Below are 26,344 nucleotides of genomic sequence, written 5' to 3'. Positions count from 1 at the left end.
GCGTGTGCTTGGGGCTGTGTTGTTGTGCTTGTGGGAGACGGGGAAGACGTTTCCCACAAGGGAAAAGAACAAATAACAGCCCTGGGTGCTTTGGAGTTGTGCCTCTATGTCTGTCTGTGCCAGGTTGGGATGGCAGTGCCCACCTGTAATGTTTCACAATATATACATATACATATCTTTCAGACTAAAATGTGGAAATTGAACCTGAACCAACATCTCAGAACACCTTAAAATTTCATGGTCACAATAAGACAGAAGCTAACCATGAAATGCTGCTCAAGAGGCAAGAGCCAACCCTGGACATCACAGTGTACGCTATCAAACACCACGGTATGTATACCATAAAGAAACTCAAGTACATACAAAGACATCGCCTAGTACTCTAGACCACAGTGCCGCTGACAGAAAAACACCTAATAAATAACATAAAGCACTAAATAATGCACATTTACACAGAAAATCACCATGTTGAACGTTTTAAAGCGGCACCGCAAATGTAAATGCACTCGGGTTCTTCAGGTTCCTAATTTTCTATAATAGAAGTAAATGATCATAATGAGATGTCAGAATCTGAAAGGCAGACTCGATGCTGCTGACTTCCAAGCACCCTGATGTCCAGCTTTATGTAGGCCAAGCTTATAAAAACACCTCACCATTCGAGGCACAGCCGCCGTAAGCACGCTGTTAGACAAATGCCGCTCACGGATGAAATTAATAGACTTGACAGAAAGAGAAAGTTTTCATATTGAGTGACAAACTCCTTCGGAATTAGACGGATGAATGCGTCAGCCAGCTGCCTAGCAAATAATAATCTACGATTAACAACACAAAAGGGTGGCGGCCTGCTGTGGCAGACCATCTTGGAGCATTATCTTGAGCTGAAGAATAAATGACTGGAGATAATATGTTGGCTCAAAATATATACTTTTTTTGTTTTTAATAATCGAGTTGGTTTCTGAAGCCAATGAATCACTTAGGGAATCAAATAGCACACCATGGGTGAAAAGCAAATCTCTGTTGATGCCGCTAACTGGCTTCCACAGGACATTTAAGCTGTTGTGACGGACGGCTGTGGCCCCTGCCTGGCCGGGAAGTTAAGAGTGGTGGTGGGGGGGAGAGATGTGGATAGGACATTGCCCCCAAAAGCCCCCCCAACCCCCGAAGTGCTAGAGCGCAACCCCCTGGGCTTGATGTGGCTCCACAGATTCCCTCAGGGCTTCATGGGAATTGGAGTTCAGGACAGCCCTGTTGGGTTCAGTGGGGGACGCCAGTGGGAGCTGCAGAACCCTACATTGGGGCTTCCACCACACATGGGAGCGATTCCAGATCTGTCTACCACTCTCTGGAGCAGCAAAAAAGGGAGCCGCCTCACTTTATTCAGGGAAGTGAGAGTCGGGAGGAAGAGGGTTCGAAGCTTGCCAGAAGAGGAGTGGAGGCACAACGAGAAAGAGAAAGGGAGAAACAAGGACCGTGTGTTGTGTTATTGGTGCTTCTATTGTGCTGTGCGGTGGGGAGATGAAATTAAAGCGCTTCCCCACAGTAATAAAGTCGTATTGTGTGGCAAGACTTGTGTCTGCGTCTGTCCATGTCGGGGTGATGGTGACTGGAGCTCCCTCTGGTGGCCACATTACAGAAGAGCATCCAACTGCAAAGCTGCACCGCAAGTCTACACCAGCAGTTTCATGGTGGAAGTGAGCTCACCATGCGTCCATACCAGGGACGTGAGGTCAGGGGAGGAAAGCGGAAAAAAGAAGGACCGTGTGTTGTGTTATTGGTGCTTCTATTGTGCTGTGCGGTGGGGAAACGAAACAAAAGCGCTTCCCCACAGTAATAAAGTCGTATTGTGTGGCAAGACTTGTTTCTGTGTCTGTCCGTTTCGGGGTGTGGGGGGCCAGAGCTCCCTCTGATGGGCACACTGTAGAAGAGCATCCAACTGCAAAGCCACACCACAAGTCTACACCAGCAGCTTCATGGTGGAAGTGAGCTCACCATGTGTCTATACTACACACTACGAACACTAATCCCTAACTGTCACTGACTTCTAATCATGCTAACCAATAAACGTGATACTAGCTGTGTTACTCGGTTTCGGCCAGAACATTTCAAAAGATGATGGGCCTCAGTTAGAGTGCAGTCAATTACTCAGATGTAGCAGATAAACTGTGTAACCAAGTACTTGGTAGTAACAATAATTCTTTAAATTTCTATAGTGCTTTTCTCAATACTCAAAGCACTTTACATAGTGAGAGAGGAACCACTTTAGCCACCACCAATGTGTAGCATCCATCTGGATGATACGACGGCAGCCATTTTTGCACCAGTACACTCACCACACTTTAGCTGTCAGGTGGCAAAGTGGTTAAGGCTTTGGATTTCAAACACTGAGGTCGTGGCTTCAAATCCCACTACTGACACCATGTGTGTGACCATGAGCAAGTCACTGGACCTGCCAGTGCTCCAATTGGAACACCAAAAGAAGTGGAACCTGTTGTATCATAAATGTTGTAAGTTGTCTTGCATACAGAGGTCCGCCAAATAAATAAATGTAATGTAAATAGTGTGAGGGAGAGATTTAGAGGCAGGGGATGATTAGGGGGCCAGAAAGACTAGGCTGAGGTGGGCAAATAAGCTTGGACATCGGGATACACCCTACTCTTTACGAAGGATTCCCAGGGGTCTTTTATGACCACAAAGAGTCAGGACCTCGGTTTCATGTCTCATCCGAATAACGCCGCCCTCTTTACAGCACGGTGTCCCCATCGCCGCACTGGGGCATTGGCATGCACATTCAGACCACAGGGTAAGCGCCCCCTGCTGGCTTCACCAACACCTCTTCCAGCAGCAACCCAAGCTTTTCCTAGAAAAGTGTTTGTTGATGAGTAAGTGAGTTAGTCAGTCAGTCAGTTTTGCATTATACATTCCTAGCTCTTTATGGACTAGGACAACTGGAGACCAGGCGCAGTCAGACTGTGAGACTCTGAGAATTGCACGTTCGTCTGAGGGGGCCTTGGACATGGAGTAACAGTATGAAGCCTTGGAACACCTTTGAAGCCAATGGACGGATGGAAGACGTCTCCACCTGTTCCTGAGAATGCCTTCCATAAAGCCCCCCAGTCCGCAACTCACAGAGCACGTAAGTATACACAATATTAATACATTTAGACAAATAAAAATAAATGTGTCAGACAATTTTTCGTTTCCTATAATATCACAATTTCAAAAAACGTCAAAACATTGAGGATTTAGTTTGAGTTTACCCCTAAATATCGATACATCGAAACATCCTGTCTTAGCAGATACCTGCTGGTCTAAATGTACAATCCTTCCAAATTTTAAGCTTTGAAAATAAAATGCGAAAAAGTGTGTGTTGATGAGTGAGTCGGTTGTGCATTAAGCATTCCTAGCTCTTTATCATTTCTCTTTCCTCACTCTCATCCAGCAGCAGAAGCCAACACCCCATCATTACTGCCCATGTTTAATGCTTACTTAATGTTTTATGTACTTGTGTTAGTGAGATTCATTTCCTTTCATTAAAGCAGAGCTGTCCAATTATTTATTATTGCTAACTGAACATGACAACTTTGATGCCATATCTGTGTATCGACCGTCAAGCAGTCTTAGTTCATCCTGATTGGCTACTCGAAACAGACGGTGTGTGTGTTATTGGCTCCGGTGGTGGACTGGTGGTCCATCCAGAATGAGCTCCTGCCATGTTCCCAAAGCTGCTCGGACAGGCTGTAGCCACTCGTGACCGGACTGTGATGTACACTCACTTTATTAGGTACACCTTTTACTGTAGGACTACAGTAATCCCTCGCTATATCGCGCTTCGACTTTCGCGGCTTCACTCTATCACGGATTTTATATGTAAGCATAACTAAATACATAACGCGGAATTATTGCTGCTTTGCGGGTTCTGCGGACAATGGGTCTTTTTACTTCCTGTACATGCTTCCTCAGTTGGTTTGCTCAGTTGATTTCATACAAGGAACGCTATTGGCGGATGGCTGAGAAGCTAACCAATCAGAGCATGCAGTTAAGTTCCTGTGTGCTGAATGCGGTGTTAACCAGGAAGTCTCGTCTCGCTCATTCAGCATCAACGTGTTTCGCTGTGTAAAGAGTTAACTTTTGTGCTCTTTTGTGTTTATCTTTGTGCGTAGTCAAGCCCTTCATTATGGCTCCAAAACGATCTGCTCCTACTACTGCTTCAGGGGCCGTGCCCAAGCGCCAATGGAAGATGTTAACGATTGCCGAAAAGTTAAACGTTTTGGATTTGTTGAAGGAAGGGAAAAGCTACACTGCTGTAGGATTCCATTACAGCATCAATGAGTCCACGATTCTTTTTATTTAAAAAGTAGGAAAGGAATATAAGATCTACGGCCGCAGTGTCCTTTTAACCAGGGTGCAAAACGAATTATAAGTGGATATAATAAGGCAGTAATCTGGATGGAATCTGCTTTAGGGATTTGGATTGAAGAAGAATAACGGTGGTGCTACACAGTCGCCTGAAGAGGCTCCTTTAAGGGCTGTAACGCTCTCATTTGTTGTGCAGTAAAATTAAACTCATCGTTATCGGACAAGTCGTCGTGTCATTGTTGGTGAGTAACCATAATTAATTTTCTACTGACAATACTTAGTACATGTATGTACGTTTAGTGTCACTGTACACACATTTACCGTATACATTTTTTCTTGCATTGTACGTATTTATTGCTGGTGGCCTGTCTATCGTAATGGCTGTAACATATGTGATATTGGAGACACTCGATATATTTAAAATAATATTTAGGTTTTACTGTATATAAACAGTGTGTTTACATACATAATTTCAATGAATCTTACCTAATATCTAAAAGAATACAAAAGGATTATGCTGTATAACTGTGCAGGGAATATTTATAAACAGTGTGGGAGAGTTTCTAAGCGCTTAAAATATATAAAAATAACCATCCAAACATATGGTTTCTACTTCGCGGATTTTCACCTATCGCGGGGGTGTCTGGAACGCAACCCCTGCGATCGAAGAGGGATTACTGTACTGTAATATCTTCAAGGCATTAATTCAACATGGTGCTAGAAAAACTCCTCGGGGATTTTGGTCCATATTGACATGACAGCATCACACAGTTGCTGCAGATTTGTTGGCTGCACATCCATAATGCAAATCTTCCATTCCCCCACATCCCAATGGTGCTCTATCAGATTGAGATCAGGTGACTGTGGAGGCCATTTGAGTCCAGTGAACAGCTTGTCATGTTCAAGAAGCCAGTTTGAGGTGATGTGAGCTTTGTGACGTGGCGCGTTATCCTGCTGGAAGGAGCCATCAGAAGATATCAGAAAAAGTTGATAATTGAACACTCTTCAAGAGAGCAGGCCATTCAGCCCAACAAAGCTCACCAGTCCTATCCCCTCAGTTCCTCCAGAAAAACATCAAGTCGAGTTTTGAAAGTCCCTAACGTCTTACTGTCTACCACACTACTTGGTCGCTTATTCCAAGTGTCTATTGTTCTTTGTGTAAAGAAAAACTTCCTAATGTTTGTGCAAAATGTATCCTTAAAATATTTCCAACTGTGTCCCCGTGTTCTTGATGAACTCATTTTAAAGTCACCGTCTCGATCCACTGGACTAATTACTTTCGGTTCAGTGGCAACTGGGTGAAAGACAACCTGGCGAAAAGACAACTCGGTGAAAAACAACTTGGTGACATCTTTTACCAGTTAGGTAATAGTTAGGTTCAAAGAGATTTTTTAATTATACTTAAATGACAACGTGATTTAAAATGTTGAAAATAAATTTATATAATTGACGAATGAACTTTCTTCTTCAGATATAATGTAAGATAGAGTTTGTTCTCTTCTGCAGCCACAATTGTGAACCTAGATGCTCTGTGCAAGAAAGGACAGAGCCGACTATACTTCCTTAGAAGGGTGGCATCCTTCAACATCTGCAATAAGATACTCCAGATGTTCTATCAGACGGTTGTGGTGAGCGCCCTCTTCTACACAGTGGTGTGCTGGGGAGGCAGCATAAAGAAGAAGGACATCTCACACTTGGACAAACTGGTGAGGAAGGCAGGCTCTATTGTAGGCACGGAGCTGGACAGTTTGACATCCGTGGCAGAGCGACGGGCGCTGAGCAGACTCCTGTCAATCATGGAGAATCCACTGCATCCACTGAACAGGATCATCTCCAGACAGAGGAGCAGCTTCATCACAGACTTCTGTCACCGTCCTGCTCCACTGACAGACTGAGGAGACCCCACACTATGCGACTCTTCAATTCCACCCGGGGTAAACGTTATACAAAGATATTGTCAGTATTACGTGCATTTTTATTACTCTTTAATGTAATATTTTTCTTTATCAGTATGCTGCTTCTGGAGTATGTGAATTTCCCCTTGGGATTAATAAAGTATCTATCTATCTATCTATCTATGTGTTATACAGTGCCTTTCATATCTATCTATCTATGTTGTATACAGTGCCTTTCATATCTATCTATCTATTATATAGTGCCTTTCACACCTATCTATCTATCTATCTATCTATCTATGTGTTATACAGTGCCTTTCATATCTATCTATCTATCTATCTATCTATGTGTTATACAGTGCCTTTCATATCTATCTATCTATCTATAATAAAAAATCAAGGTAGTCCCAGGAAGGCGGCATCTCGTTTTTGGACCCTGGTCTCAATAGGGACACCGATCAAGCTGGCGGAGCCTTTGAATGTAAGAGCTGACTTGGGGTATCCTGGATTTTTGTGGCCTGTCTACAACAACATTAGGAGACAGGATTTATTATATACTACTTACATTTCTACACTTTAATTAGGAACACTGACGGGTATTACAACAGGCACACACCTAATAGCAACCTAATGTGGTGATTTTTATTTTGCACGCAAGTATCATTAGTCTTTATTAAATCATGGTAATAAGAACCACGAAACACCTAGCAGACTGTGGGCTGCAGTGTTTAAGATGGATAAAGACCAAAACAGACAGCCATTCTCTCACTGTTTACACACCGCTCAGCCATTGAAATTGCAGTTAGCATCGCTCCCATCCGCCTTGAAGAAAATCCAGTACTCTGCATTACTTTTTATTACCGAGCTGCTGTCCTGAGGGCATTGCCATAAACAAACTCCGGCGCTTGGGTCTCCAGCAGGAGGCTTTGTTCTGAACTAATTAGAAGCGCCCAGCCGCTGGACTCGATTCCCGTTTATTCTGGATGGCCATCTGAACATTCGGTGGAAACGCCTGCCCGACTCCGCACAGCTGGCGGTTCATTCAGGTGTGAAGAAGGATTATACCGATAATAATAAGGAGGCAAAGATAAGGGTTTGGCAGCTAAATTACCTAGACACAGGTCAAAACAATTCAAAGTGGTAAGGTTTTCTCAGCGAGAAAAGGAAAAGGGAATATTTTTGACTGTACAATTACACCATAACGGCGGAGTTTGGAGGGAGAAGGAACGGCCCCATCTGCTGCTATGTGTTAATTAAGGAAGGAATCTTCTGGTTTTGTATAAAGAAGAGGAAAGCCACCATGCTAAGCCAAAAAACAAAAAAGTACTTGACAGAATTAAAAACAAAAACAAAAAAATATATACAGTATGTATAACAAGAATGATAAAAAAGGTAACACTTGCGGTGGGCCTGCGCCCTGGCCAGGGTTGGTTTCCTGCCTTGTGCCCTGGGTTGGCTCCAGCAGACCCCCATGACCCTGCAGTTGGATAATGGATGGATGGTAACACTTCAGTGTGAGTACCGCAAATGCATCTATTGCTCATTTCCTCTTATGTAATAAGACCTTAATAAATCTTTTTTGGTCATCATAGCACTTATAAAACATCAGTTGATGGCTTATCCATCTCTGTGCTGTGCGGCGTATTGACATGCTGATAAAATGACTTGTAAATATGAACAATTTGCAGGTCTCATACTAAACATGTAAGATCGAGACACACGAGTCTCAACTAAGCCACCTCAGACCACTCCAGAGTGACAATTTGTTACGTGGCAGATATGAAGAAACACTTTACTGATGCCTCTGAAGCGTTATGAATTCCCAAAGAGCTTTTTGTTACATAAGAGTATAGGAATAGCAGATGCATTTCTGAACTACCTTGTGTTACCAAAAAGAAAAAAAAAAAATACTGCAGTACCCAATTTCAGCATGAGAATGTCCTGAAACAAGGCTGTAGTGGCCACGGGACATGTCACTCACTGTCCTTGAGATACCAAAACCAAAACTTAAACCCTGAAGAACATCTGAGCAGAGACCTAAACATGGCAGTCTACAGCCACCGGCCATCCAATCTAACAGAGCTTGAGAGGATTTGCCAGGAAGAACTGAAGGTACGCTGCCCAAGTCCAGGTGTGCAAAGCTTGGAGAGACTGACCAAGGGATGCATGAAACTGTAATTGCTGCCAAAGTGGCTTCTCTAAGGTACTGAATTCAGGCTCTGAAAACTTCTATGAATGAGAGATTTCAGTTTTTGATTATTAAAAATTTGCAGACCTTTCTGAAAACATGCTTTCACTTTGGCATTAAGGGTTATTGAGTTAGATTGATGGGCAAAAATGGCAAATGTATGCATTTAAAATGAAATCTACAATACAATAAAAGTCATCAAGTGAAGGGTATGAATGCTTTCTAAATTCATAGCATATCTATATATTAATATTGTGCAGGATAGATAGATTTCAAAGGCACTAGATAGATAGATAGATAGATAGATAGATAGATAGATAGATAGATAGATAGATAGATATGAAAGGCACTATATAATAGATAGATAGATAGATAGATAGATAGATAGATAGATAGATAGATAGATAGATAGAAAGGCACTATATGATAGATAGATAGATAGATAGATAGATAGATAGATAGATAGATAGATAGATAGATAGATAGCCACCTAAGACATAAGAGACTGGGCAGCAAGCTTGGTACCTGTACTATACTGCCACCTGCTGATCATGTATGGAAAGTCATTACAATGACCAGCAGGTTATCGTCAAATGTTTTTCTAAAAGTGTTTTCTCGCTGGAGTATTTGTACCGTATAAATATACAGTAGACGGGTGTATTAAAGGGAACATGCATGCATGATTAAGAAGTGACCTGTAGTGGTGTTTGTATTGTTATTCTCCTTCATGATAATCATGAACAAAAGGTCACGACCATGGTCAAAAGTAAAACTCTAGTCTGACAGATAGATAGATAGATAGATAGATAGATAGATAGATAGATAGATAGATAGATAGATAGATAGTATAAAAGGCGCTATATGATAGATAGATAGATAGATAGATAGATAGATAGATAGATAGATAGATAGATAGATAGATAGATAGATAGATAAGATAGATAGATAGATAGATAGATAGATAGATAGTATAAAAGGCGCTATATGATAGTGCAGAAAAAAAAACAAGTCTAAAACTGTTGCAGTGAAAGGACCACCTCATAAACCAGAGTACACAGCAGGAACAGATCCACGTGTAGGTTCATACATTTGTGCTTGTTTTATGTGTAAATACATTAGTTGCATTTATAACTGACAACGCCCCACTTTTTCCATTACTTACTACTAGTTCAAAACATCTTAGATACTAGGTACTATTAGATAGATAGATAGATAGATAGATAGATAGATAGATAGATAGATAGATAGATCATAAGAGACTGGGCAGCAGGTTTGGTTCCTGCACTCTACTGCCACCTGGTGATGTTTGTTTGAAAGCCATTCCAATGACCAGAAGGTTAGCACCAACGTTTTCCCAGCAGTGTCTTAATGAGGTATTTTTAAATAAAGATAAAGAAAATGGTTGAACTAAAGGCAACATGCATTGACTGATTGATCAAGAGCTCTCTGTACCACATGAGAGGTGGAAGCAATAGCGTTATCTGGATAATCCTGCTGATAATCACAAAGAGAAAGTCAGTACTATGGACAAATATATAGCTCTGGTCTTATAGAGAGATATATAGGTATGAAAGGCACTATATAAAATAGATAGCTTTTAAATATATATATCTGTGGTATTTCTAACTACATAAAATATATAAAGGATAACAATGAATCATGCCTACACTTTTAGAAACCAATGTATTCAGACTTGAGCCACACTGCTGGCTTTAGCCTCCTGATGATTCTATCCAGCTGACAGACTGATAATAAAGGCACTATATAATAGAGAGATGGGTGATGTAGTTTTCCTCTAAAGCTCTCTTAAGCTGCCCCATTACTCTTTCTTGTTCACTAGCATGGTGTCCATATAACACCACTGGCAACTGCCACGTCATCACCCCTCTCCAAGTCTGATGCTTGTCTTGTATTTTAAAGTATTTTTGTAAATGACAGCAGTTTCTTTCCGTTAAGGTGGCACATTCCAGCTATCCATCAATACCCTCAGTGAAGAGGACAACACCGATGCTGTATCCCTGTCTCGACTGTCATCCATTCTTGATGCAGGCTTTAAACTCTCTGATCCCAGTAACCGCTGGCTCTAGGATGGTTTGGTCTTTATTTAACTGAACCTCAGTTCTCATCCCCTCTGCCCACCATGGAAGCCCAACAAAGGGGGCTCAAATTTGCATTCACTTCCAGCCTGTGCCTAATTTATAAACTGTCATCGCAGACATTCCAGCTAGTAAACAGACACGCTGCTGAGCATCACGGCACATCCTGAGCGTGATCCTCTCTTGTAATGTGCAAGTGAGTAAAAAAGTGATACAAATCTGAAGCTGACAAGGTCAGATCTGAAAGGAAATATGAGCAGCTTTCGGCCACATAACGGAGGCGTTGACTAACATGAGACAGATAGTCTTGCTGCCTCATTTCAGCACAAAGCAATTAAATACAAAACGGTGCACCACCAGGTGAGCAAGGCAACTCGACACCCATCCTGAAACCTCTTCACAATTCTAATATATAAAGACTCCCTTGTAATATACACACAGTCCTAGACATACAGAACTCACTTGCCAAAAATGTTAAGCTACCACTTGGAAACACAGACCAGTTCGGCAAAGCTGCCCAGGATTTAATCAGAGCAGTTTTGGAGTTTTCATATCACAGAATCACTTGCACTTTACCAAAGCAGCCCCTGTGAAATGATGTTAAACCAGGGCTTCATTCACAATAATGAAGAAAACAACAGCAAAGAAATTGTCAATCTTTAAATCAATAATTCATCAAAAGACCAACGAGTTTGTGAATGTCTATTAAACTGTAATTCCCTGGCAGAAGTATTATTAGTGCCATCAAGATGACTATTTTCTTGAGAGATTCTTTGGCCTCCAAAATACCTAGGGAGTAATGGCAGACTCAAAGTCCTTAAGGCTTATGAGGAAAATTACATATGTGATCAACTGTGGCATCTGAACAGACAGTTACAAGCAACTGGGCGGAGGGTCATCAAGCCATCCTGAACACGAGGCCGGAGTGATGGGCAACTACAGCAAAGAAGGCCATCAAGATAAATACGTACTGCACTTACAACATGTATACTTCAAAATATCTCATATTCATTTTAAACATGAACAAGATAGTTATCTCCTTGTGAAGGACTGGCACTGCATCCATTGGTGGCACCTGCCTTGTTTCTAAATGGAAAGGCACTATATAGCAGTTTCTCAGCAGGGTATGTTGTACAGCAAGCTGATATATTAAAAGGGAACGTTTAGAGTCTGACTGATTATGAAATGTCTGATGGTGGTGTCTGTATTGTTAGCCTACTGCCTGATGACCATGGAAAGAAGGTTAGGACCATGGACAAAAGTATAGTGAAGAGAGAGACAGACAAATATAGATAGATAGATAGATAGATAGATAGATAGATAGATAGATAGATAGATAGATAGATAGATAGATAGATAGATAGATAGATAGATAGATAGATAGATAGATAGATAGATAGATAGATAGTGAACACCCAGGAGGACCAGAGGAGGGCTTGTGCCTCCTCCAGACCGTGAGGGGGCGTCCGTCCTGGTTATGTTGGGGGCCTCGGGTATAGGGCTTGGAAGCCCAGCCCTGTAGGGACCCGTGGCCACCGCTAGGCGGCGCCCCGGTGCCTGAGGAACCCTGGAGCCCAGCACTTCCACCACACCAGGAAGTGCTGGGGGGAAGACTACAGGGGACACCCGGACGGCTTCCGGGTGCGCAGCCGGTACTTCCGCCACACTGGGGTGTGGCCAGGACTGATTGCCGGGAAGCAGCTGGAGCCCATCTGGGTTCCCATTTAAGTGGTCGTCTCCCTCCAGTCAGCAGTGGATGTCGGGTGGAAGTGGACAGAGCTGGAGAGAGTGCAAGAGGCACTGGGGTTTGTGCACGTGACTTTTTTGTTAATAATTATTGTAAATAAACAGTGTGTGGTGGAGCCAACGATGTCCGTCTGTCTGTGTCCGGGTCCAAGCTCACAATAGATAGATAGATAGATAGATAGTATGAAAGGCACTATATGATAGATAGATAGATAGATAGATAGATAGATAGATAGATAGATAGATAGATAGATAGATAGATAGATAGATAGATAGATAGATAGATAGATAGATTGCTGACTTGGGATCTTTACTTTACTGCCACCTGGTGATCATGTATTGACGGTCATTAACAGGAAGGTTAGCACTACGGTCACCCCCATGGTGTCTCTATGGGGAATTTTATTTAAAAAAAATGAATGAATAGATTAAAGAGAATACATTATGGTTGACTGATCAAGAAATGCCCATACCATATGAGATGTGGAAGCAATAGCGGTATCTGTATTATCCTGCTGATAATTACAAACAGAAAGTCAGTGCTATGGACACATGTATAGCTCTGGTCTTACAGACACATCAAAGGCCACCTCAGACAGGATTGGCACCGGCACTCTACTGCCACCAGGTGATGGTTGATTGAAGGTCATCACAATGACCAGAAGGTTAGCACCAAAGTTTTTCCAGCAGTGTCTCAATGGGGAATTTTTGTATGAAGATGAAGAACAATGATGCATTTAAAGGGATTTATAGTCCAATTGATTATGACATGTCCGATGAGGGTATCTGTATTGTTTCATTGTACTGTACATGTTAGTGTAAAAAAAAACACCCCCAACAAAGTCTAAAACTTTTGCAGTGAAAGGACCACCTCATAAACCGCGTGTGGCTTCATACGTTTGTGTTTGCTTTGTGTGTAAATTAGTTGCATTTATAAATGACACGTCACCAATTTTTTCACAACTTCCTAATAATTCATAACATCTTAGACACTGATTTCCCTCAACATAAACAAAACCTTCCTGTAAAGAGAAATACTGATCCTCTCTGCAGGGTTATGGTTAAAACTCTTTTTGAATTTATAAAACAAAATCATTGCTGGGAAGTGAGAGCTTTCCAGTGAGTGCACAGCACCATCTCTGGCAACCTTTCACTTTTTTCCCTTCTTTTCTTTCTTTCATATCCATGAAGATGAATAGTTATTCATTGACCTGGCCACTGATGAGCTACTATTTTAACTACTAATTGATATGAGTGACATGTGCCTCGCAGCTGCTAAATCACACAGAAAGCCAATTGTTTCAAGCCTTTAACAGCAGGCGAGGCTGTTGTTTAATATGCGGCTATGAATACGAATGCTCTTACTTTCATCCTTACACGTTTAAATTCAATATACAATGCCAGTGTAACCGACGAGTTGCGTTGTCTCTTTTTAAAATGAATGTCTTGCTTTCTTGACAACTCCGACCAAGCGGCATTTTGCCGTTGTTTAGCCTCCCACACCGGCAGTTGTGTGATCTGCTAAGGCCACAGACAAACCCCGGGAACCCTCACTTGCCCATCGTCTTAATAAAATTCACGGTGTGTTACTTCTAGTAAGTCCTGCGAATCAATGGCACTATGAAATTAGAAGCGCGCACCCAGTAGCTGGGCATCCTCTCGCATGTCCAGGTAAAATCGGTATGTCCGTAATGCGCTCCGTCAAAGTAACAGTAACATTAAAAACGTAGCTTTGGCACAAGAATTGAACGTTTTTTTCTTCGTTTCTTTCTTTTCTTCTTTATTTTACAGTAACCCGCGCCTTAACAAGCTCGAAAAGGTAAATGCGCCTCGAGTTACCTGTTCCTGCGGCTGGTTGCTTCTCTGATTATGCTGCTCCTTGGTAGCTGTCATCGTGAAATCGACGGTTTTTAACTTCAGTATGCTGTAGTCCTAACTCTGCAGATGGTGCATTCCAGTGCCACTTTCTCTTATCACAAGCAAAAGCGAGGTGGAAGTGCGAAGCCCAGTCGCCGCCGTCACCGCCGCTGCCGACTTGTCAGCGGCAGCCGTCTGATCTTCGCCGGGAAGCAGGCGGGCTCAAAGGAAAAGTGTCACGGTTGTGAACAGTCCGCCCGACTCCGCCAAGACACCTGAAGGTTGTGATTCACATCATGCAAAAGCGCAACCTCCACAAGTGAGAAGCCGCCGCCGCCGCTGACAGCAGCATCCAAGCGGCACGTTCAAATGGCTGCGCGCTGTCGCCGTCGCCGCCGCTGACGACGTTGCTGCTTCTACTGCTGCCGCTGCTCTCTACTTTGATGGAGCCTGAAGACAGCAGGTACTGACGGATCGCGTCGCGGGTGCCAACCGCTGCTCTCCTTCCCTCTCGTGTGGACAGCTGGGGCAACACTCACGTTGGACTATGAAGAGGGGGGTGGGTACCGGAGTGACGCGATGAGAGTCTGAATTTGTGCACTCGAGCCGGTGGGGTGGTGTAGATTTTAACGTGGCTCTAAATCTGAAATGTATGATCGAATTGAGATTTCCTGATCCTATGAGCAAATAACAATTATTATTCAAATAAATAATAATAATAATAATAACAATAATAATAATGCTTTATTGACAGAAACTATCCTCAAATAAATAAATAAATAAACAAAGACACCTAGACGCCTATGCTAACAGTCAAATTCGCAATCATGAATTAAGAAGGCAGGTTCAGTTATGGGACGCTATCTCAATCTGTTGGAGGTGGTAATAACTGAGTGTCATTATGAACAATGCTGCACATCCTGCCTCACACAAGCACTGAAGACTTTGAGCCCAAGAATTATTGAATACAAGTGTGTCCTGGATCGCTAATGGGGCTCCATCATAAGAAAATACACTTGTATAGTGCCTAACTATATAGTGACTGTGACTGCTCTTTTTACTTTCTCATATAAATAGTATAGTGCAAGTATAGGAATTGTGAAAAAATCAGCCTAGAGGTTTTGATGAATCTTGATGTTTTAGACCTTCCTGTGTGTGAAAAGAGCAATTTTGAAATGATGTCTGTCTGTGTGTAAACATGCGATAACTCGATAAAATTTTGGCTTCTGTCAATGAAATTCTGTAGGCCTACTTTATATCAAAAATAAGAAATCCTATCAACTTTCAGGCGACTGAAAATGGTACTTTAACTGAACAAATTTCAGATTTTCTATCTATCTATCTATCTATCTATCATATAGTGTCTTTCATATCTATCTATCTATCTATCTATCATATAGTGCCTTTCATTCTATCTATCTATCTATCTATCATATAGTGCCTTTCATATCTATCTATCTATCTATCTATCATATAGTGTCTTTCATATCTATCTATCTATCATATAGTGCCTTTCATTCTATCTATCTATCTATCTATCATATAGTGCCTTTCATTCTATCTATCTATCTATCTATCTATCTATCTATCATATAGTGCCTTTCATATCTATCTATCTATCTATCTATCTATCTATCCTGTTGAATTCAGTTTATGTTTAGAGCTCTTTACTGAGTGCAGGTTCAGGACACTGTGACAAGTTCACAGGTAGATACAAATACAAACTTTACAAATTACTTAAAACATAATGCGTACACATAACCACACAATGGTGTTTAAACAGACATGAAAATGAACCAATTAATATAAACAGAGCCCAGCAATCACTATTCAGTGACAAATTGATGAACTGTGGACAGTTGACATTGGAGGAGATGAAAATAAAACCTCCAGTCTGTATCCCACCTGGACAATACAAACCCTTTTGGGGTTACTCAGAGTCCTGATGACAGTTTCAGCAACAGGACAAAGACAGGAAAGACAGACGAATGCCTGGTGCCTCGAACTGGAATCTATGATCAGCAACCACATTTATTTGTATGGTGCAATTTCATGCAAAGCAATGTAGTTCAAAATGCTTTAGAAGATGTCAAAGAGAAAGTTACAAGAAAAAGCAAACAGGATTAGGCAATAATATTAAAGAATAAGTAACAAGAAAAAGTCTATACAATCTAAAAAACATAAATATCAAGTGAAGGGTAACACCCTTATATGCACCGCTCTAAATACAATCAAATCAATGTTTCCTGGTGTGACCAAAAGATCTTGATGAAAATAATTATTCATATTATAATGATCATAATTATAAACAACAATAATAATCAGCTTTACTGACAAAGACTATTAAAAAAAAAATTCAAAACATTTTCCGAGAGCAACTTCTCCAAACCATTCAAGAACAGCTTGGTGACCAACAATGCATGATGGAGCTCCTGGCCATAAGGCAACAGTGATAACTAAGAGGCTCAGGGTCCATGACCAGGACACTCCCTAGACCTTTAATCCCATTGAGAATTTGTTTTCAATCCTCAGGAGGCGGGTGGATAAACAAAAAACCAACAAATTCTGACAAACTCCAAGCATTGATTGTGCAAGAATGGGCTGCCATCAGTCAGGATTGGGCCCAGAAGAAGTTGACTGACAGCCACCCTGCAAGGGTGAATTGCAGAGGTCTTGAAAATGAAAGAAGGGCCAACACTGCAAATTTGGACTCTGTGTATAAACTGAATTTAATTGTTAATAAAAGCCTTTGAAACGTAGGAAATGCTTGTAATTATACTTCAGTATACCATAGAAACATCTGACAAAAAAATCTGAAAACACTAAAGCTGCACACTTTGTGAAAATTAATATTTGTGTCATCCTTCAACGAGTGAGATGATGAAGTCGACCCACTCAACTCCATTATTCATTGTAATGTTCTTAAAATTTGTGATGAATACGCGGCTCGATACTTGCTATAAGCCTATGATATGAACTCTGTCTAAACTGTTGCCAAATGTAATCTGTACACTGTTGTTTAGGCACAACTTCAAATTCGACGACATCCTTAGAAAAAACATTTAATGACAAATAAAAATGTAGTATTACAGCTTACATGTTATTAGAGTACATGTCAATGTCATGTCCAAGGGTTCACCGACAAAAGCACGATAGACATATGAGCCCCGAAAAAACCACGACGGACAAATGAACGCCGACAAACTCGCTAACTGGTTTTTGACAAATGCGCGCCGACAAAATCGCAAGAGAGGTCAAGAGAGTGTGACGCGTACGTGCGCATTATATGTACATATTGTAGTGACCCGGCAGCCAGCGCTGGCGGCGTGATGCATTGTGGGTAATTTATGTAAAAGCATTGTGGGTAATTTATGTAAAAGCTTATTGTTGTGTTAAATTAACAAGGTAATTGAATTGTTTGTCCTGATGTAATTGTTGTATGTGTTTGTGCTCAACTGCTGGGGTGGGTTTGGGTTATTGCCGTCCGGGGTTGTTAAATTGTAAATAGTTACCATCAATGAGAAAGATGGCTTCGTTAATGACCTTGGCAATGGCTATGCAATGAGTTTGAGCTTTGTTTTCTGACTATCTGCTCTAATAAAGAGATACAACAGGACAGAGCTGTGTATTGCTAAGATTTCATCTAAGCAATTATTGCCGAGACACTCGGAGTCGTGCGGTGTATGGGACACGAGTGCTCGCTGGCTTAAAGAGCTGGGTGCAGCTGCGTGCATAACGCTGGCAGTCCGCTAGCCTACAGCTTGGGAGAACTGCACGGCAGAGTTCGGCTCTAAAAAACTTTAAGACTCAACCACGGGTCGCTACAATATTATGTGCTAGGTTATAACTGTATTCAAAGATGCTAACTGCACTGAGTTTCGTTCCTCCGGAAGATGTTGGGTCAGCTTTCGATGAACTGAGCGAGAGTAGACCCGACAATCTCCAGAATGTTTATGATTACTGGGAGGTCAATTACATTGATCAATTCAGACGCAATCGTGTACAAAGCAGAATTACCAGCAGTCCGGCAGCCAGCAAGTCTAAATACGCTCAACTATCAAGACGTCTTGCTGCAATTCTTCCTACATATGCAGGGTGTGATCTTTAGGACTATCTGCGTGCCGTGTCTCTTAATATTGACTTCTGAAATAAACATTATTATATATACTTTAAACTAGTAATTCATATTTAATGAAACGTTCGCGATTTTGTCAGCGCACTTTTGACGACGCGTTTTAAAGGGCGCTATTTTGTCAGCGCTCATATGTCTATCGCGCAAATGTCGGGTCACTGTGTCCAAGTGCCAGTACCCTAGTAGGCTAATAGCTGCTCATTTACAATGGAATAAATGATAATGAAAACCTCACATGATTGAAATGTTCCATTAACTTAACAAAAAACTATACATTTATGAAAAATTCCTATCCTGTGCTTTATAACTTTATTTCATTATACTAATAATTGCAGCTGAAAACCACGAATTATCGCTCACGCCGATGACCAGAAAACAATAAAATGCATAATACATAATCTAAATGAATTATTAGCACCGAAAAATGTAAATACTAGATATGAGATCAAATAAATTGCAATAATGTATATGCTAACTGAAATGTAGCAGAGTCGAAACAGAAATCGTCAAAAAGCAGTCTGGACCAAATTTTTCACTGCGACTTTGTGTACTGACAACTTGATGACGTAATACAGTATATTTTATAGGACTACTAGCAGATTACGGTACCCAGTGGCTTCACTCACTGAGTGGAAGGGAAAAAAATCAAATGCAGAATCTGGAGGAATTTGTGGCTCGCATCAGGCAACTAACTGATGCCTGTGAAGACTGCATCCGTCGGATTCGATTCTGTTCAGCACGTTGTTCGGGTGTTTGTGAGGCCCTCAACTGTGATTGTCGTATACGTTGATCAGCGAGCCTTCTCTTTCGATCTGCTTCTGTCTCACTTTCTCTGCGTAACCTGACTCTTTTTGTCGATGTTGATGGTTCCTGAAGTTCCCCAATACATTTTTTTTTTGGGGATTTGCCCCGGTATTTTAAATGTTGGCATAAACCCAGACTGTTTGGTAGGAGCCGTGCTGCCAAACGATATCATCTGAAAACACGAATTGTGTTTTTCTATAGAAAATGAGTTGAATGTGGACTGGCGCCAGAAATAAGAGACAACAACGGTACAGGTGGATGGCTTAAAGGTGTTAATTTCACATTGCCGTCTGAACAACACATCCCACGTGATTGAAATTTAAACCGCGACTCCCAGCATCCACTTTGTTGTTAAGATCCGTTGCCACTGAAGGTGGTTTACAGCTCGGCGCAGTTAAAAAGTGGAAAGAAGCAAAGCTGTTTTCTTCATGTCTTCTACTATCAAGTACTGGGAATTAAAAAAAAGTTGCAATGTGGCAGTTTTGTCTGTCTCTCAGCGCTGGAGTCCAGAGAAGAGGGCTGGGAGAGGACGACGCGGGGCGCACTACATAATACGTAATTTCCATATCACGTGGTCATACGTAAGTTCCATTTCAAACGTGAAAAAAATTTTATTTACTAGCCAACCCGCGGCGTACCATACGCTGCATAATCAGGCCGGGTTTTTAATGATTTTTAAGCACAGGGAGAAAATTAACATTTGAAAAATCGGTAATGTAATAAATCAGCAAGAAAAGCAACATTGTAACAATGCACGGAACGAACCAACACACAATCGTCTGTGCGGCGCTCAGGCGCGGAGGGTGGAACGGGAGGAGAGAAGAAGGACGTCCACTTGCTGCCTCTGTCATGCTAGTCTGCTGATTTCTCGTCCAGTATGCACTGCCTGCTCATGTGCCCACCTCGTCACTCGAGTCGTTGTCGTCTTTGCACAGTCCAGATGCAGCTGTGACTCACGTAGACTTTTCATTGCTCTGTGCGGTTTTGGCTGCCTTTCTATATATAATCCACCAAGACACCCGACCACGGTGGTAGCGAGGTGGGAGGGCGGTGTGTACAAAGTGCAGGAGCATCTAAGAAGACGCATGTTTGTCGCGGATGCGAATTGCTGTATGTAGCGTGTACAACACTTTGCTATGCTGCACGCGTCGCGCGTCGAACAAAACTCGTTTTTAAAGACTGCTCACTTCATTGTGTTTTAACCTCAGTTGTAAAGGAATGTTTTAATGATCCCATGGGATACCCCTCGCAAACAGTTTTACACGCCGCGTATGGCGATTCACCTCCGCGAGAAACATGCCTCTATGAACAGTCAACGTGGCCTCTACGACAGACGAATATAAATGAAGCCGATTTTTCTGTGTTGTCGCGTCCGAGTTGGTGGGCGTGGCTCTGCGAGTTGTCGTCGTATCCAATTGTCTTGGAGTTGGTGGGCGTGGCTCCTTTCTGCGTGCGCCATAGGTGTCTCACTTGTCGGCGGCTTAGTGAATCCACGCCCCTTCTGGCGTGCTTTCCATGGTTGTCTTGCCTTAGTGAATTATATATATAGATACAGATTTAAATCACAGTACCGGACATATAATGTTTAATAGTTTAGAAAATGAATTTTAATGTCAAACAGTAACCAGTACATAAAATTTATTTAATGAAATGGCCGGCCCAAGACCAGGCCAGAGTCTGCGGCCCACTGAGCATTGCCCAAATGCCCTAATGACCAGTCGACCCCTGCATGTAGCTTATATTTCTACAGCCTCTTTCTACTTTGACATTAACAGTGGAGACAGCTATCTGTAGATCCTGCGACTCACTTTTGGACTTCTTAGAGACATCTTTCAAGGTCATGCATTCCGCTCTTCAACTGAACTTACTGGGCCTGCCTGGCCTGAATAAGCCGACAGCTGGTCGAAATCTTCTCCACGTGTAGACGATCTTCTGGACAGTGGGATGGTTAGTTTCCTTTAGTCTGGATATCTTTTTAAATCCCTTTCCAGGCACACTGGCATTGTTAGCCTCCTTTCTGTAGGCCTCAGAGAGGTCTTCTAATCTTGGCATGGTGATAACGCAAACTTCAAGCAAAACTAAACATCTTAGGTTTAAACAACCTGGTCCGGATGATGTCCTCTCTAGTGATGTTCTAACCATTTGTCCCAGATTCTGATTTAAGGTGATTGAGGTTGTAATAAATGTAGGAATGGATTTGCTTTGTCCACGTTAGAATTAATCATTACTCTTTATTTAAATTATACATCCATCCATTATCCAACCCGCTATATCCTAACTACAGGGTCATGGGAGTCTGGTGGAGCCAATCCCAGCCAACACAGGAACAAACCCCAGGCAGGGCACCATCCCATCACAGGACACACACACATACCAAGCACAATTTAGAATCGCCAATGCACCTAATCTACTTGTCTTTGGACTGTGGGAGGAAACTGGAGCACCAGGAGGAAACTGACACAGACACGGGGAGAACATGCAAACTCCATGGTGGGAGGACCCAGGTCTCGTAAATGCGCCCACTGCGCCACCATCCCACCTAAATTATACAGTGGATTATAAAATATAAATGTGGCCTGACGTTCACTTTTAGGTAAATATGCTGTATAAATGAAGATCAAACTTTGATATGTCAGCATTTGTTAAAAAGGAAAATTCCATGGGGTGTACTCACTTTTTCACATGGCTATATACTAAAACAGGAAGAAATTTAACTAAGATTAAACCAAAAAGGCGATGTGTGTATATTCTTCATTTTTGCTTTCACTAAAACTTTTTAAACGTAGATACTTGGATGGTGGAATTCTCAGGCCTTATAAGCCTTCAGAAAGATCTGGAGAATCTAAGGGGTGGAGTGTCAGGGAGTGTGAATGTGTGCCTCCTGTCGAGGGTTGGGTCCTGTCCTGTGTGCCAAGTCCAGTTGGGATAGGCTTGGAACTTTTGTGAGTTTGGCATTGGCTGGATGGATGTACAAGCAGACAGTCAACTATGCCCAGGCCAGCTGGCACACCATCCCTCCCTGGGCAGAACAGCAATTTACAGACAAGAATGTTCAGGCAAGTGTCCAGTACTGTGGCAGTGAAGTGTGAAATGACTAAGCAGGTCCAAAGCAAAGATCAGACGATGACGACGCCTCTTCTCCCATCTGCTGTGCTGTCATGTCTTGTAGCTCAGGGAAGTCACTTGACCAAAACTGGCAGAGAAAAAAAAAAGCCTGGTGCTACAGTTTGAGTCAATAGACTTAATAGGCAGAAGTAGAATTACAAATCAGACACATTATTAAGTAACCTTCAGGCGTCATGTACTGCTGTGCCGGCAGCTTCAGCCGAAGTAGGCAGGTCATCAGAATCGATATTCCGTAATAAAATGTGTTAATTTGTGGACCATTCTAGAATTTGGAAACAAATGATAATCATGAAGGTTACAATGGGTCCTGATTTTATCTTATTTTAGAATGTAGATTTGTTTTCATTTATTTCACAACTCACTGCAAGGCTCTGTCATTTTTCAAGTAAGGATGGGTTGACCTGCACCTTCTTCTTCTTCCTCTTCATCATTCTGCACTTCTGTTTGAAGCCAGATATATCTATATATATATATATATATATATATATAAAAGGCAAAGCCTTCACTGTCTCATCACTAATTCTCCCACTTTCCATATCGATGGGAAGCTGAAATTTTGAATGCTCATTCCTTGCAGTGTACTTGCAAAAGTTAGATATGTTTCATGTCCTATTGCAACACCCAAGGGGGGGGAAATGGGTGTACCCCCTAAACTGTACGTATAGATAGGGGAAACCCCCTCCTCACTATTTTTGCAACTTCCAATATATGTAGAAAGCCCAAATTTCCCATGCTCACCCTTTACACTGTACTTACAAACGTTAAGTAGGCTTCATTTTGTGCTGTGCCCTGTAACGAACTTTCTTTCTTTCTTTTTGGCGGTTTCATTACTTGTGTACGTTAACAGAGGATTTATTTCACAGCAGAGATGCACAAGGGCCGCTTCCGGTCCCCATTCCTTTTTCCGTACGGCCACGTGGTTGGCTCCCTGCCTATATACGTTAACGACATCCCGCGCTCATGTGCCTCCTCACTCGCCTTCTTACTTTCCTCAGCTGTTCGTTGTGCTCACTGCTCCCTTCTTCTTTACTCCACCGCTTCAAGGCTGTTATTGTTGGCCATGCTTCACATCTTTCTGCTGGTGACTGCTGCCTTTTCGTTTACTCCACCGCTTTACTACGAAACTTACAACCGCAAAAACGTTGTAACAGCACCAGGCTTCAGATCAAATCTCTGCATGAGAACCTCATTGAGGTGACTGTCTTCACTGGAACTGGCTCAGCGGAGACTGGATTTATTCCACGCATCCCTCTCATACCCTCTGACCTCCCATTCCAATTCAAACACCTCCAATTTCCAGTAAAGGTCTGCTTGGCTATGACAATAAATAAGTCACAGGGTCAGACTCTAAAAAATGTCACACAAGCAGACAGCTTGGTCATTTTACAGCCTGAGGGCAGAACTGCAAACGTCGTTTACAAAGAGATCCTTACGTCCTAAAAATGTGCATTTCGCATACACAACATTTACAATCCTAAATTAAACTCTTTGCAATCATCAGATTCACTCTCAATAATAAAATAAGCCTACGACAATTACATTGACAATCATGTTACGTTATTTTTAAAATGTTTCCTTTTCTTTTCCATAACTTCTTTAACACACTACTCTCACCTGCAAAGTGCGAGTATTTTGCTAGAGATAGATAGATAGATAGATAGATAGATAGATAGATAGATAGATAGATAGATATGAAAGGCACTATGATAGATAGATAGATAGATAGATAGATAGATAGATAGATAGATAGATAGATAGATATGAAAGGCACTATATAATAGATAGATAGATAGATAGATATTTTTTTATTTTTATTTTTAAAAAAGACCTTTATTTTGAACATTAACAATATATACAGTCATAAGACAAACAATCCCAATATTCAAGATAAAACAAAAAGTTATATATCAGCCAACCACCACTACTTCCCCCTTTACACTCCTCCTACTCCGCACATAAATAATATAATCAAAAGTTTAACAATTCATTATAATACAAAGCCCACCACTACTCCCCCTTTACACTCCTCCTACTCCGCACATTAAAACATATTGTTGATGCCTACCAATACTTTTCATTCCCAGTTATTATTTTTTTTACTCCTCCACTACTCCCCGGTCCCCACACATTAAGTTAAGTACACAAGTCTGTATTTAGTATTCAGTACTCTGTCTAATCCTTCTAATGTTTAACATAACAATCGCTCACCCGCTATTCTTCTTTGTTATTCCAAATTAATTTTTAGTTGCCCCTCCTCAATAGAGCACAGCACCCCCTTCACTCCCCACACTTTTTCAAATTCTTCAATATTACACATTGTTTTATAATAAGTAAATTCCAGCCTAATTCTTGAAATTACATAAAATTTGAAAATAAACAGTACATCATCTGGTAACAAACTACTCTGTTTATTATTACGGCTTTTTAAAATGGATAATTTTGCCTGCCCAAATAAATAATTTAAAAGTTGAAGTTTTGATTTTGATTTTTTGTTGTATTTCATGCCCCAAATAAATTTCTGATCATCAAAAGAAACATTAAATTTTTCACATATTTTTTGAAAGTACATAAACAGAGTTTGCAGTCTCGTACAATACAAGAATAAATGATATACAGTCTCTCTCTCCCACAGAAGGCACATTTATCGCTCACATCACTTTGAATTTTACTTAAAAACACATTAGTAGCGATGACCCCGTGTACGATTCTCCATTGGAGATCGCCTGCTCTCTTATTATTAGGTGGTTTATAAAATTCTCTCCATGCTGGGCTGACCTCCGCCTTTACATTTAATTTTTCAGTCCAGGGCGTCATGATGGTGTTTTTTAGATTTGGAAAATGAAAACTTTAATGCAGTACACATACATATCTTTTTTAGTTAAAGATCGAAAAAAACATTTTTCTTGTCTATCAAACCTTAAAATCGAGTCCTCCCTCACACCATTCATGTCTAATTTAGGTTCCACCTCCAGATCAGAAAAACAGTCCTCCTCCTCCTCCATCTTTGGATGTACTGAAGTCGAGTTCCCCTGATTTTCTCTAAGCCTAATGAGGTCTTTTGCCATAAAGGACAGTAAATAATTGACCGTTCTTATTGATCGTATACCCATCCTTGAAGCCAACACAGTTGAATCTTTAAAACTCTTGTTGTCTTCCTCCAATAATTGAGAACAAACCACAATTCCACTTTTAATCAAAGTCTTTACAAAACTAATTTTAAAAAGTAGTGGACATGTGAATAAAGAATTAAAAATGAGGGGTTCATTGAAAAGCGAAGGTGATTTGGATGGCACTCTCTGAAGAAAGGAACTCCAAGTACGTAAAACTCCCTTATAAAATTTGGGTAACGGAGTGAGATCAAACCTGCTCAAGTCCATTAGCAATAACTGCACATCAAAACTCAAATTTTCAATCTTATGGAAAAATGAAAGAGCCACTTTTTCCAAATTAATGGTTCCAAAGAAAAACAGGCGTTGTAAGACCATCAACCTGAAACTAGCGGCCTTACAGCAGACATCAATCAGCCCTTGTCCTCCTTCCTCCACCGGTAAACTGATGAGTCCTTTCTTGAGCCAGTGCATGCCATTCCAAAAAAAGTCAACTAATAATTTTGTATGGAGTGTAAGAGGCCTGCTGGCGGGTCAACACTCCTCAGTCTGTGCCACAGCATGGAGGCCACGAGATTGTTAATAATGAGAACTCTTCCTCTAAAAGAGAGTTTAGGTGCAATCCACTGCCATTTCTTTAACCTCAAGTCAATCTGTTGTAAAAAGCCCTCCCAGTTGTCCTTTTCAGTATCCTCACCACCCAGCACAACCCCGAGATAACGGAAAGCTTTCCTACTCCAGCCCAGCCCTGATGGCAAGACTGGTGGAGGACGATGTGCCCAGTCCCCTGATAAATATGCATTCCCCTTCTCCCAGTTAACTTTAGCAGAAGATGCTCCTTCAAAAGTGTTAAACATTTACATACAGCGGAGACGTCTGCATCAGAATCCACAAACACCACGATGTCATCTGCATAGGCCAGAAATTTAAACGTTAAATTTTTAGACAGCGGAATTGTGAATCCCTGTAGGTGTTTATCAAGCTGCCTAAGAAAAGGTTCAATGGAGATGGCATATAACATCCCTGACAAAGGACAC

At 41.4% G+C, this 26,344-nt stretch overlaps 1 protein-coding gene across 2 annotated transcripts in view; it reads right to left on the bottom strand.

Moving 5' to 3' along the window:
• Window positions 1-26,344, bottom strand: part of LOC120530791 (inactive dipeptidyl peptidase 10-like) — an 898,875-nt gene that overhangs the window by 504,758 nt on the left and 367,773 nt on the right. Inside the window, exon 1 of one of the 2 annotated variants that reach the window (XM_039755402.1) lies at window positions 14,121-14,667. The exons of the other annotated variant lie outside the window; for it this stretch is intronic. Coding sequence (XP_039611336.1) covers window positions 14,121-14,174 — 54 coding nt within the window. The 5' untranslated portion in view covers window positions 14,175-14,667. Of the gene's footprint in view, window positions 1-14,120; window positions 14,668-26,344 lie in introns of those variants that run through there. 2 annotated transcript variants of the gene reach the window in all.

This window comes from Polypterus senegalus, chromosome 6, assembly GCF_016835505.1.
Source record: "Polypterus senegalus isolate Bchr_013 chromosome 6, ASM1683550v1, whole genome shotgun sequence".
Lineage (NCBI taxonomy): Eukaryota > Metazoa > Chordata > Cladistia > Polypteriformes > Polypteridae > Polypterus > Polypterus senegalus.
This window is presented reverse-complemented; position numbering and strand designations above follow the sequence as displayed.